Source organism: Dermochelys coriacea, chromosome 8, assembly GCF_009764565.3.
Source record: "Dermochelys coriacea isolate rDerCor1 chromosome 8, rDerCor1.pri.v4, whole genome shotgun sequence".
In the NCBI taxonomy this organism is placed as follows: Eukaryota; Metazoa; Chordata; order Testudines; family Dermochelyidae; genus Dermochelys; species Dermochelys coriacea.
In genome coordinates, this window is record NC_050075.1 from 78,821,180 (window position 1) to 78,834,418 (window position 13,239).

General features: G+C 39.8%; 1 protein-coding gene across 2 annotated transcripts in view; it reads left to right on the forward strand.

Annotated features, from left to right (window-relative positions):
- Nucleotides 1–13,239, forward strand: part of COL24A1 (collagen type XXIV alpha 1 chain) — a 253,935-nt gene that overhangs the window by 36,559 nt on the left and 204,137 nt on the right. For both annotated transcript variants that reach the window (XM_038412721.2, XM_038412722.2), the window contains exons 4-5: nt 5,964–6,017; nt 10,163–10,216. In XM_038412721.2, the coding sequence (XP_038268649.1) occupies nt 5,964–6,017; nt 10,163–10,216 (108 nt within the window). The remainder of the gene's footprint in view (nt 1–5,963; nt 6,018–10,162; nt 10,217–13,239) is intronic.

The window sequence follows — 13,239 nt, forward strand, 5'->3', positions numbered from 1 at the left end:
TTTCAGTAAATTTAAAATTACAAACAATGCTACCAAAAGACCGTTGAACAGATGACATATAAAATAAGTCCGCCAGAGTGATACAGGAGCATGTACAAATGAACAAATGTACCGGTATCGGGAGCCCGTGTGAGAAATGAGCTTAAGTGGTTAATGTCATTTGCAATATCTTAATATATCAATAAACAAAAACATTATTTTTTTTGCAATATACCTGTTTGTGATCTCTTAAATGTTGCGTCTTGCATCACACTTTTCCGTAATCACAGCACTCAGTGCGTCTCATTGATCAATCCTTACAAAAGAAGTATCAACACATACTAATCTAACTATCTAACTAATCTACGCGAGTACGTACTTGCCTAACCTTGGCACAAAAGTAGGAGTAGTCTGCAGTGTTGCCGGATGTCTGATAAGTATCTGATTCTTTAATAAAACGTATCTCCAAAAAACGTTCTAATTTTGTATCTGCACATTAAATCTTTGATTTCGGCTGAAGTGAGAATAACTGTGACATATTACATAAAGAGGTAAAGTAGATGTTAATATCAATTGTTATACAATCTGAAACTTTTGGCATCTTTAGGACTTTCTTGCTAAATATCATTCATTTTGGATTGAAAATGAAAAAAAACTGGAGCAGTGGAGCAGTCAAGATTTTCTGTGCAAAATCTCCCAGCTCCAGGCAAAAACCTGCAGCTCGATTGCTCCGCGCTCAGCTCCGGGCTCTGCTCCAAAGCCCCGTATGAATTCATTCACTTCTTAATTCTTCATTTAAAAGGAAATGGTAGTGACTGGTTCCAACACCTTATTAAGAGAGAGAATCCTATCATTACTCTGCACATCAAACTTCCATTAAAGTCAGGTAGGATTTCTGTGTGCTGAACTGTAACTGTACCGGTTTCAGAGTAGCAGCCGTGTTAGTCTGTATTCGCAAAAAGAAAAGGAGTACTTGTGGCACCTTAGAAACTAACACATTTATTTGAGCATCAGCTTTCATGAGCTACAGCTCACTTAACTGGACCAGCATCCAGGATCTGATGTTGCAAATGCCATCTACTGAGTATAGTACTTACTACTGTGGAACTACACCTAATATTAAGCACTATGGGTCTGGTTCTGCACGGTAGCACTCAATCACAAAACTTCCCATTGGGACCTATCTGTCATAGTAAGACCCAGATCCTGCAAATGACTCTGCAGGTACACCTTTGGGTCCATGAGGAGCTGTATTGAAGTCAGGGGACTCATGAGGGTGCAGGAGTTTTCCCTCATGAAGTCATTGGGGCCTGAGTGTTTGCAGGATTGGCCCCTAATTATTTGTGGCTTTTGTAGTATTCCTCAACATCTGAAGGAAGCTTTCACTGTTTTTAGGTGCACAGTAAACTCAAGCATTTATTAGAAACATGCATGAGGAAAATATACAAGAATTACTGTTATTATACCATTCCTATTAAACCAATTTACTATTTTAAATTTGCATCTGTAGTACCATTTAGAAGATAATGTACAATTATTATGTTGTTTGATGTACCAAACAATGATTTGGTTCATCATATAAAATGTAATATGCTATGCAGTTGTTTAATGGTTAATTACAGTTTACGATTATTGGAGGAAAGACTATTGAAACAAACCACCAATTTCCCTGGGTTGGGGATGTCTCAGATTGACTTTGGAATTATTGACTTAGTGACTTTCGTTGGTTGTTGTAGAAGCTCTTCGGAGTCTTTGTGTAGTGTGACAAAGTTCCTCCTCTACCTTGGTCGGTCTTGCGCTTATTGGCGGATTTGCTCCCCTTGGAGCTTCAAGGCAGTCCTTAGTTTGGCTGTTTTCGTGAACCCACAGTCCAGGTCAACTCCTCCTGTGTCTGAACAGGAGTTGGGAGGTTTGGGGGGAACCCAGGCCCGCCCTCTACTCCGGGTTCCAGGCCAGGGCCCTGTGGAATGCAGCTGTCTAGAATGCCTCCTGGAACAGCTGTGTGACAGGTACAACTCCCTGGGCTACTTGCCCATGGCCTCCTCCCAACACCTTCTTTATCCTCACCATAGGACCTTCCTCCTGGTGTCTGAAAATGGTTGTACTCCTCAGTCCTCCAACAGTCCATGTTCTCACTCTCAGCTCCAAGCGCCTCTTGCTCCCAGCTCCTTACACACGCACCACAAACTGAAGTGAGCTCCTTTTTAAAACCCAAGTGCCCTGATTAGCCTGCCTTAATTGATTCTAGCAGCTTCTTGATTGGCTGCAGGTGTTCTAATCAGCTTGTGTGTCTTAATTGTCTCCAGAAGGTTCCTGATTGTTCTGCAACCTTCCCTGTTACCTTACCCAGGGAAAAGGGACCTGCTTAATCTGGGGCTAATATATCTGCCTTCTTTTCCTCTCTTGTAGCCATCTGGCCTGACCCTGTCATAGTAGGTATATAGAACTAACTTTCTCTGTCAGTATAAAAACAGAAGAAATAAGTTGGTTTAAAGTTGTAACTATTGTAACTACTTCCACAGGCTGTGGAATTCTGTGCAGTGGTGTAACTTCTTGCGAATAATTGAAAAACAATGATCTGCAAACTCTCCAGTGGTCTCCACCAAATATACAATCAGTTAAGTAGTTGCTTTAGCTAAACAGGGGCATCAGTTTCCTAATACTGTTCCGCTGTCAATTTGAAGTAGCAGGAGTTCAATTAATTCAATTAAGGAGTGTTTCTATTAATAACTTAACCAACTGTCTAAACAGTTGGTGTAATAGGCTAGCAATGTTTGCCTGAAACACACTACCCTAGTAACCAGTGATTGTGTTGAGAAAGGTTTAAGTGGCGTCTGCTGACTCAAGTAGGCAGGTGGCTCATTTTCCCACCTGGATGTAAGATAGGCAGTAGTAACTATTTAGAGAGAATTTCGGGGGCGGGGGAAGAGGGTGGTGAGCAGTTCTGAGGTAGGAACATTAGGGGGGAGGTTTATATTTACACATCTTTATAAAGATTCTGGCTACTTAGTGCAAGGTTCTAGGGATTGTTGGCAGTTGGTTTTGTCATAATGGTGGCATCCATAGACCAGATCTATGAAGAAAAATTCATTCTTTTTATAGCATTATACCATTCATTGTCCTTAGACCAATAAAAACAATTACTCATTAATTCATAAATTGCCTAGTGCATAGCACATAGGTGCTATACAAAAGGCAAAATAAAATGAAAAAAAATCTTAAAAAATTAGAAGCCAAACAGGCCGAAATACACATCCAACTGCACCAAACAAATATGGAACAAGGATCACATAGAGATGTAAATATGCATTAATATTTTCATAAGGGGAAAATAGGGATTCAAGCTATCAAAACACTTTTTTTAAAGCAAATCTAATCAGTATCTGAAATAGGGTGTAGAAAGAGCTTCACATTACAATTAAAAAAGCAATGTACCATAACTTCAAAATGTTTTACTTGTCCACCTTTTATGAAGAAATGTAGTTGACTCTTTCCTTTGTGTAGCCCCAGGATAACTTTCTGTGCATGGTGTATCTTCTAACTTCAGTGATTCAAAAAGGAAAGAATAGGAAACGGTTCCTCCAGATGTAACAAGATGCGGAAACTCCAGGCTTTTTTTAGTTATATTTTTGGATCTCTCCCTCAACAAGAATGCCAGGTCAAGCTCTGTGTGTCTGTCTGCTTTTTTTTATTCTTGGAAGTGAAATGCACTCAAATGCCTTGTCTATGCTAGAGAAATTTGGCATGCTAACCAGTGCTTGTGTGATGGCTGCTATTTTGGCTGACTCATCAGGGAGTGAACTGGGAACTTAAAGAGCTAAAAATATGAGCTGCTACAGCATGAGCTATACAGCTAAGGGCCTATAGCAGCCACTGTAACAGACTTACATCCTCCTCAGATCAGGCACAGAGGGGAACCTGTAACATACACTCACCAATGGGTCATTGCTGGTTCCTGTAGCATGCCTGTAATGCACCATATGTCCATACCTACAAATATTCCTAATGGTCCACAGGCAACCACATTAGCACTAAACTTGCTTTAGGCAAGGTTAAACATCCTGTTGACCTCCACCATGCCAACCTCTACCTGTACAATGCCAGGGTGTATGAAGGTTGCTATAATTGTAGTCCTGACTGCACACACTTTTCTTTCTACTGTGCACTGTGACACTTAAATGGCCTTCTTGGTCTACCCTCTTCACTTTGTGGGGGTTACATTTGCTGGAAACCTACTACCTGTACAATTAGCATTGTACATGCCAAAGGGAATTACGGGGGCTTGACTTCTTGTCCTACTATTCCTCTGTACTTTCAGAAAGCACTTTGAGGTCTCCCTGAAGCCACTATCTGCATTCAATTGGTCTGTCATTGGCTGATGTCCCTAGTCAGTGTTGACTTCTGTGCCAGTGAAGTTATCCTTCTATTTCAAAGGGAACTGATATTCATTTTTCCTAAGATTTAACATTTTTAGTCTGGGTTTTAATCATAATAAAATTATGCACCAAAGGCTCATAAAAGCCAGTGGGAAGTTATGTGGATAGTGCTATGCACATACCATCTTTACATTTCCTGCACAGGTTGTTTATTGCCTTCTCAGCCACACTAGTAATCCTGGTGCTTTCCTTCATCTCTCCCCCCAATTTTAAATAATTTTGAACAGCGTCAAGCAGAACAGTCAGAGCTATTTAATGTATTTTAACCAGTGCACAAGCTGAGTAATTGGATTGTGTGCAGAAGATCTTAGGGTGAGTTAGGGTCTTGGTGTAGGAGTGGTGATGGAATCCTTCCCTTAGGCCATTCCATGACTGGTAGTGCAGAGTTAGGGCTTGCAGTAGCCTCTTTGGATTCACCTCCGACCCCTAATTTCTCACCCTGCATACTGGGAAGCAGAGGCAGTGAGCTCTACCAGTGAAAAACTGTGTGACACATAGGGGCACTGCCTGCATGAAGTCCTAACATCTTGCCACTCACCTGCCTCAGCTGTGAAAGGGTATTGATTCTGCTACAGCCATGGTCCTCTTCACCTGCACGGGGATGGGAATTTGATTTGCTCTTAAAGGAGGAGGCCTGAAATCCACCCCATTACCATGCAACCTCACTGAAGTAAAAGGCATGCAGTGCAGCACAGGCCAGTGCAGAATTTGGCCAAGAGTTCTCACCATAATTTGAGCTCAGATGAAACACTGTCTTTGCTCTCAAAAGTTAACACGTACAATGTAAAAGGAAAGGGATATTTTTTTAGGGACAAAGCTGTTACCTAGCTCAAACATGGTACTGTGCCTAATATTGTTACAATTATTTATGATCAAATCTGTTTGCAAAGGTTACATCGGCTCATAAAACAGTATATGAATTTATTTGGTAAAAATCAAAGTTTTTTCTTTGAAAGCAGTTACATCAGTTCAAAAATATGAATGTAAAGAAACAAATAATGTGCTATCTATGATTCCTATGAAAAGCTCATAATTAGGAAGTCAAACAAGTCTTCAATCATGTCTGTTGTGTTTCTTTTTCTTCGTCTTTCTTTTCTATGGGTTATTATTATTACTTAGTTTCTTATAGTGATTAACTGTCTGAATTGCCTCAAATGATACATATATTATTTGCGATGTAAATGGTATGCCACGTTTTTAATTTAGTAAATTAACTGTTTTCTCTTTTTTAAATACATTTTGTTTCCTTGTTTTTAGACTTTGAAATGGATTCTTCTTCCTGTAATAAAAATAAATTTATTTAAGTTATGCACTAAACTGGGAGTTACAAGCCTTATGTATAACATAATTTTAACCATAAGTCTCCAGTTGGGAGCCAGATTGGGAAAAAGCACATTGTATTTTTAGTTCTGAGCTCTTCTTTCAAAATGAGATGGTTTTGTAATCAGAAAATCAGTTGAGTGGCTGCAGGAGGGCTAGTCAGATTATGACCTGCAGCACAAAGACTGGTCTTCTCTTACCTTAACTATTTGGTTTTTGTCCCTCCAGGGTCCCCCAGGTCCTCCAGGTTTACCTGGTCTGTCAGGGAAGAGAGGTCCAAGGGTGAGTAAAAGGGCTATATTTTTCTATAGCTGTATACTGGACGCTGATAGTAAAACCAAACTTTGTATCATCATTTGATTGTAGAGTGTATTTATATACTAGTCAGCAAGGAAGCTGTTGCTCTTTAATCTCAGCATACAATGGGCTAAAACAAAATAAGACAAGACAGATAAAACAATGTGTATTTTACAATAAATACCTAGAGAAGGTATTCTGAGTGAATGTGTCCATAAACTGCTATTGAGTTTGCAATATAACTGTGATGCTGTTACTTGTAGCATTAATTTTTAGTTTTTCAGTGTAGTCATCTGTAGCTGAGAAGGTCAAATTCATTTGCTTTTTGGAATGAAGGGGAGTGGGCTTCCCAGAATAGTGCATTCCATAGCTACAGACTGGAAAACAATGAAAGTGGAATTATCCACTGCTGGCTGGAAAGAAAATTGCTCTAAGAATCTGCTTTAGTTTCTTGGTTTACAGCAGCTCAATAAACGCATGATTTCTGTGTCTGTAGCTTCTTCAAATAACTTTTACCATAGCTAATACATCTTGATATATTCCGTGTGTGTGTGTAACATGATAACAGTTTTCAAGTACATAAAAGGTTGTTACAATGAGGTGGGAGAAGAATTGTTCTTCTTAACCTCCGAAGATAGGACAAGAAGCAATGGGCTTAAATTGCAGCAAGGGAGGTTTAGGTTGGACATTAGGAAAAACTTCCTAACTATCAAGGTAGTTAAGCACTGGAATAAATTGCCTAGAGAGGTTGTGGAATCTCCATCATTGGAGCTTTTTATGAGCAGGTTAGACAAACACCTTTCAGTGATGGTCTAGATAATATTTAGTCCTGCAGGGGATTGGGGACTAGATGATCTCTTGAGGTCCTTTCCAGTCCTATGATTCTATCTGCAGCTTTACTGGGGGGAGGGGGCAGATGTTATATGCTAGGGCAATTCATTGAGGATAACCTCACTCTTGATTCCTTAAAAAGAGAGGGCCCAAATAAACCACATGTTAAAAATGTAAAACTATCCTGTCACATGGCCAGTCAGAAAGTCCACCAGACTTGCTTGATTCCCTCTGATACCATTATAAAGGTGGAGGTGGGAGGTAAGAGTCAGGATCCTTTATATCTCTTGAAGCTGTCTCTTTCAGATGCCTATTTCTTAACCTCTGATGGATGCAGTGCATTCTGCGGCGCAAAGCTCCACAGTGTGAAATTTGTGAATTGAATGTGGAGTTGAACATGCAAAAAAGCATAATGGGAACTGAGGAATCTTAAATTAGAGAGGGATGGCTAGTGTCTGGAGACAGCCTAGATTGAGAAGGGCCAGTTTGATTTATTAGTAACTGTGATTTAAATAGAATTTTAAAAGCGTACTTAAAGACTAGTCCAGGAGATGAGCAAAGGGCCAAGAAAACTTCATTTTTGAAAAGTCATTGTTGCGCTTTAGCTTTTACAGTGCCCACAAATATCAGAATACCACCAAGTGTTGGTTGTTATTTTTTTACATTGAAAAGTAGGTCCCGGGCCTTACTTTTGTGTGTTAAGCTTGAAGCTTTTATGGGCAAGATATAACATGAACTTCCCAAAATAGAGGTTTTTATTAGAAAAGTATATGGGTAGTATATACATTATACACAGATGTGGTGTGACAGTCAGGTGGGTTATCTGAGCCTAGACCTACTGAAAACTTTGGCCTCCCAATCAAAGAAAGCCCTTCATCACCCCTCCTGAACAGCCATGGATCCTGTCATATGACCTTCACCCAGGACTTCCTTCTGTCCCTTGAGTCATCTTTAGTCATACTGAGATGTGCCTTGAGCTGTTGAATAGAGGCACCTGGGATCTAAGGAACTCCCTTCTTGCAGTGGCCATCACTCAGCACATCAACAGTCAGCTTTGTGCTACTCCACTTGCTGCTCAGTGATTGTTATGTCAGTGACTCCTTCCCACTACTCCCAGCTGCATGAGGATGCTCCTGCCTCAGGCCCTAGTCTTCCTCAGGATTCCCATGCTTCGCCCCCTCAGCCCTTAATCGTGCCTTGGTCCGACGGTCTCAGTAGTGACATCTTAGTTAAGAGTGATACATTTCCCCCAGGAGCAGAGGCGGATTTACAGTAAAACACAAGGTGCCCTGGCACGGGACCCCCCAATGACGGGGGCCCCAGGGCTGGGCAACTGTGGGGGCAGAAGCTTGGTCCTGCCAGCTCCTGGGGCTCCTGCTGCAGGCTCTGCACCCACCAGCAGCCAAGCTCCCTCCTCCCCTGAGCTTGCCTCATTCCAGCCCCTCCCTCCCAGTGCTTCCCCCGCCACCAAACTGCTGTTTGCCAGTGCCTTAGGGAAGGGGATGGAATCAGGGCAGGGTAGAGCAAAGGCGAGGCCCCCGCACTCCTCCTACACACTCCCCCTACACTCAGGGCTGGGGTAGGGCAGGGGGCTGGGAGCACCCCCTCGAGATAAGAGAGAATGTTCTTTTTCTTGGCTGCATCCCAAGGAGGGGCCCCAAAAATGAAGCTGAGCACAGGGCCCTACTAACTTTAAATCCACCATTGCTCAGGACCTTGATTTTAACCCCTTTTAACTTTATTAGAAAAGTTTCTTTCTGTGTAAAATTTCTCACGTGGGACCTCTGCACAGAGGAGACTTAAAAAATGAAATTTTGAGTGTATCAGCCAAGCTGAGTCTGAGCTAGGGCACATCAAGAAAAAAAAGTGAGTTTTCAGGATTTGAAACAAATTGTTTTTGTTGTTCACCCATATCCCCAGAATGTCTTGTTTGATACTGTTTTATCTAAGAGGTATGTTAATCCTCAGTGAGGTGGAATTTCTAGGCCAATTTTTATTGAGCAGAAATACCACTGTGGTCTCCCTTGTTGTTATGGCATTTCCTCGATCCTGGCAAAACAAACAAACAAAGCTCTGAAAACTTTCTGAGCCATTTCCTCACTGTAATTATATTGGCACCTTCAGTAGCAGGTTTCCTCTTTCTTGTAAATCTTGTGTGCATATTAATCTCTCAAAGGGGGCTGGGATCAGCATTTCCATTTAGTTACATCAACATGGTTATTCGCTGGAGGAAGCATTAAATAGAGAGGCTCTGTGTTAACGTGTGTTATAATTGGTAAACGCTGAGTCATGTGAGGGAAAAGTAAATGTTGTATCTGTCTTAACAGTTCATTGAATTTGTATTTTATGTTTTGAGAGAGTTAAAACAGATTCTTATTATTTCTGGTACCTTTGATAAACTCTTTAGGTGAAATACGGGTCCCCCTTGAAGTCAATTAAAGTTTTGCCATTGACACCAGTGGGAACAGGATTTTATCCTTCAGGTCCTTCCATGTTTCATAGATAAATAGCTGCTGACAGTCACTGTGATGACCATTTCCCCAGTGCCCAATTCTACAAGGACTGGCTTCAATGAGAGTTGAAGGTGCTCCGGACCTTGCAGGATCAGATACCCAGGGTTTAAACCTTTTAACTTCTAGTGTGGATGACATGGAAACGTGTTTTGTCCCATTGCGGGAAGTATTATAGATCCCACGTTCCACCAGTCCTGTTGTTGACAATCACTGTCAGCAATGGTTTGTTTTCCAAGCATAGATGGATCAATTCAGCCATGTACTCCTGATGTTCTTTGCGTGGAACTCTCATTGAAGTCAATGGATGTTGATCATATCAAAGTCAACTTTGACTCTCAAAAATGTCAGGATTCTGGGCCATTGAGCTGGAGAATGAATTGTTCCAATTCTTTACTTCATGAACTTTATATACTGTACATAGGGATACCTCAGTAATATGATGCTTAGGAGTTCCATTTATCCCAAACATTGTATGATATTCTATGGCTGAAAAGTCATCGTCAGAATGAGCTTGCTCTAATATACATGTTCTGAATTACCTGGGAGCCCAGTGAAAAGTTAATGACTGAGACTGTCAAAGGAGTCTATGGGAGCTAGATGCTTAACTCCCATTTAATTTTAGAGGGAAATGGACACTGATTCCCTTAGGCTCCTTTGAAAATCCTAGCCAATGATTTTAGATGGAACAGTGATCCTTGAGGATGATTCTCTGTGAAATATTTCCACAAAATAATGAACATTGTTTGGTGTACTTTTGAATGATCCCACTCTTTCTCATTTTTATAGGGTGTTCCAGGGCCACATGGGAATCCAGGTTTGCCAGGGGTGCCTGGTCAAAAGGTGAGCGAACTTAATCACACTACCATAAGCATTATTTGAACTTCCGGATGTGTAACTTTTTGGAAATCCTAGAGTTTGCTTCCAGTAATAGTAGTGATTAATTTTATTTAATTTACAAATGGAGAGTGCAGCTATAAACAGTTTTTAAGGAAATGTAACCAATAAAACTTAGACCAAAATCAAAAGAAAAATAGCCAGTTCCACAAGAAAAAATGATGCATGTGGAATGATGACCTAGAAGCCTTTACTCGTTTGAGTATTCCTTGCTTTCCAAAGGATTTCGATTGAAGTCAATCCAACTACTTAGATGAGTCAGAATTATTCAAGTGAGGCATTTGCAGGATTGGACATTTAATCCCTGCGGTAACCTTTTGCTTTGGTCAAAAAAAAAAAATAGGCCAAGTCCCTCTCCATAAATACTTCTATTTGCTGTCAAGATTTCACCTGTTTGATGGCATTTAATTACTCCAATTTTCTGCGTGTTGATTAAATGATAGACTAACAATTTATGGAACCTAGATTTGATTTTTCAAATTTAAGAAAAAATATTCTGCTATAAACTCAGTTAAAAACTTTCAAACCTGGGTTTCAAAGGCCACTTAAATACCGTCAGGCAGATTTGTGCAGTTGCAAAATGCCTTCAACTCATATTTAGTTATAACAGTTTGATAGATATCTTAGGAAAAAACAATATGATGATTTGTTTTAATGTGATTCCTTATGCCAGGAATCTGACCTGTAGTGACAGGTGTTAAAAACTGCTCTAGGCCATGAAAATATATCAAATAAAGCTTGTGATGTTTGACATTGTAAAACAAAGTGGCTTTGTATTTGCTATGTGCCCTTTTGTTAGTATCTAATTTTATTACAGCTATTAAACAATGATTTCTGTAATTTACTTTTACAATAATTATGCAAACTGTGCAATAGAGAAGTGTAGACCACTATTACTTGAAATAACTGTAGCCAGCTACTCATAGGATTTATTTCATAATATATATTTCCTTTCATTGAGTCATACTATGATTCTGAGAGTTAAACTACTCTGTAGTTGAGTTCATGATTTTAAAAAATGAAGTAATTCATAAAAGTTAAAGTATTTTCTAGGCTTAGCTATGAAAGCTACATTTTCTTGTTGGGCACAATTTATTATTGTTAATACTGTATCATTATTTTATGCAGAGGGAGCTAGAGCTCCACACAGCTTCTGTTTTCCTGTAAAATTACTGTCTATAATATTCTATTATAATATTTTAATTAAATAGAAGTAAGCCAGATCCTCACCAAGTGTAAACTGGTGAAGCGCCACTGAAGTCAATTGACCTATGCTGATTTACACTAGCTGAGATTGAAGACACTTGGGTTTAATCTTAGAACACACAAGATCAAATGTAATAATTTTCTGGCAGTAACATCACAATGGGTTTTATTCTCCCCTCAGGGTACATGTGTATTTCCTATCTACGTTGAAGAGTTACACATGTGCTTCAAGAGTGGAATTTAATACATTTTCAGCTTCCTAGATTGTCACTGATGACTTTAAACTGAAGGTCAGGTTCTGTCCCTGTGTGTGTGCCAGCAGTTTCCATTGACATGTATATACTTTAGGGTTCTTAGCATGTAACCTTAGATACTTGACCTAGAGGTATAGGGTTGGCATGTGGTCTAAAATCACCAAAGCATGCATAAGTTTTTAGCAATTTTTCTAGCTATCATAAAAAAGAACTATTTCAAGAAAACTGAGTGTGTGGATTTTGGCATTGGTATAGCTGCATTGTAATGCTAAATAGATTAAATACTTATATATTTTATTTTACCTTCACAAGCTGGTTTATAGTTCCTTGCTCCTGCTTCACAATTGAAAACCATGTTTAAAGATGACTGCTTGTTTCTAAGTTAAAATGACAAAGAATTGCGTATGTTTTATTGGGGAAATGGCATTGGGCAAGGTATCAAAGGGAACATATTTTAACTAGTTAAGAACCAGCTGCAGCTTTATTACAAATAACTTTTTTTAGTTAAGTCTGTCTGAATTGTAAAAGGGAAGCAGGACACTTCTCTCTTGGCAATGGGGTAAGCAAGAGGAGGATCAGGCCCAACATGTATCATTTCAAATAATAGTTATCAACTTACACTTGTTCCTGTTCACTCCATCACCCAAACTTATCACCTGATTAGTACCTACTGAAGTCAAGGGGAGTCTTTCCACTGATTTGAAAAGGCAGAGAGTAAACACGACTTGCACTTGGGTCTCCATGCCAAAAGAAGCAAATATGAAGGATTTGGGGCTAGAAAAGGAGGGTGGAAAAATAATGGTGTGAAGAGATTTGATGGGAAAGAGAAGTCAATGACGGTAAACATAAGTAAAGGGAGAAAGGCTGGTCCCCCAGTCCTGCAATTCATTGTGCACTGTCAGACTGCACCTGTGCACAGCCATGCTGAGGGAATGGATCTCTGCAGGGAGGGGAGCAGTTTGCCCACATGCAGCAAAGTGCAGAATTGGGGCCAAAATCAGAAGGTTTAATGTATTGAAAAGAGAGGGGAAAAAACCCTGAAAGTTCTTAAAGGAATGAAAATATTTATTATAAAAAAAGGCATGGATAATTTAATGGTAGTTTTTAGAAAAATCAAATGTCCGCAGTTCTGGCTGTGGAGGAGTTAGTAGCGCCCAGCTCCTTTTGAATGCCCTGAATCCTTTTCATTTTGGTTTTGAAAAGTTGGCAGGTATATCAAACAGTGGGTTTTTTTAAAAATAGTTGTCTCATTGCATATAATCTGGCTATATGCCAGAAAATCTATAGCCATCCTTCACCCTAAGTAAAGAGCTTTGTCTGAGACTATAGTTTTATTTCAAGATCCGGTCTGTGGCTGCATTTGACAGGAACTTAAATGTGCTGCTGGTATCTGTCATGTCATTTCTATCTTTGGGCCAGACTCTTTTGTTTAGAGAATTGACATTGTTCACCCACATGCCGCTCCATATACCACTGTTTATTGACATAACACACCAATCCTTTCTATAC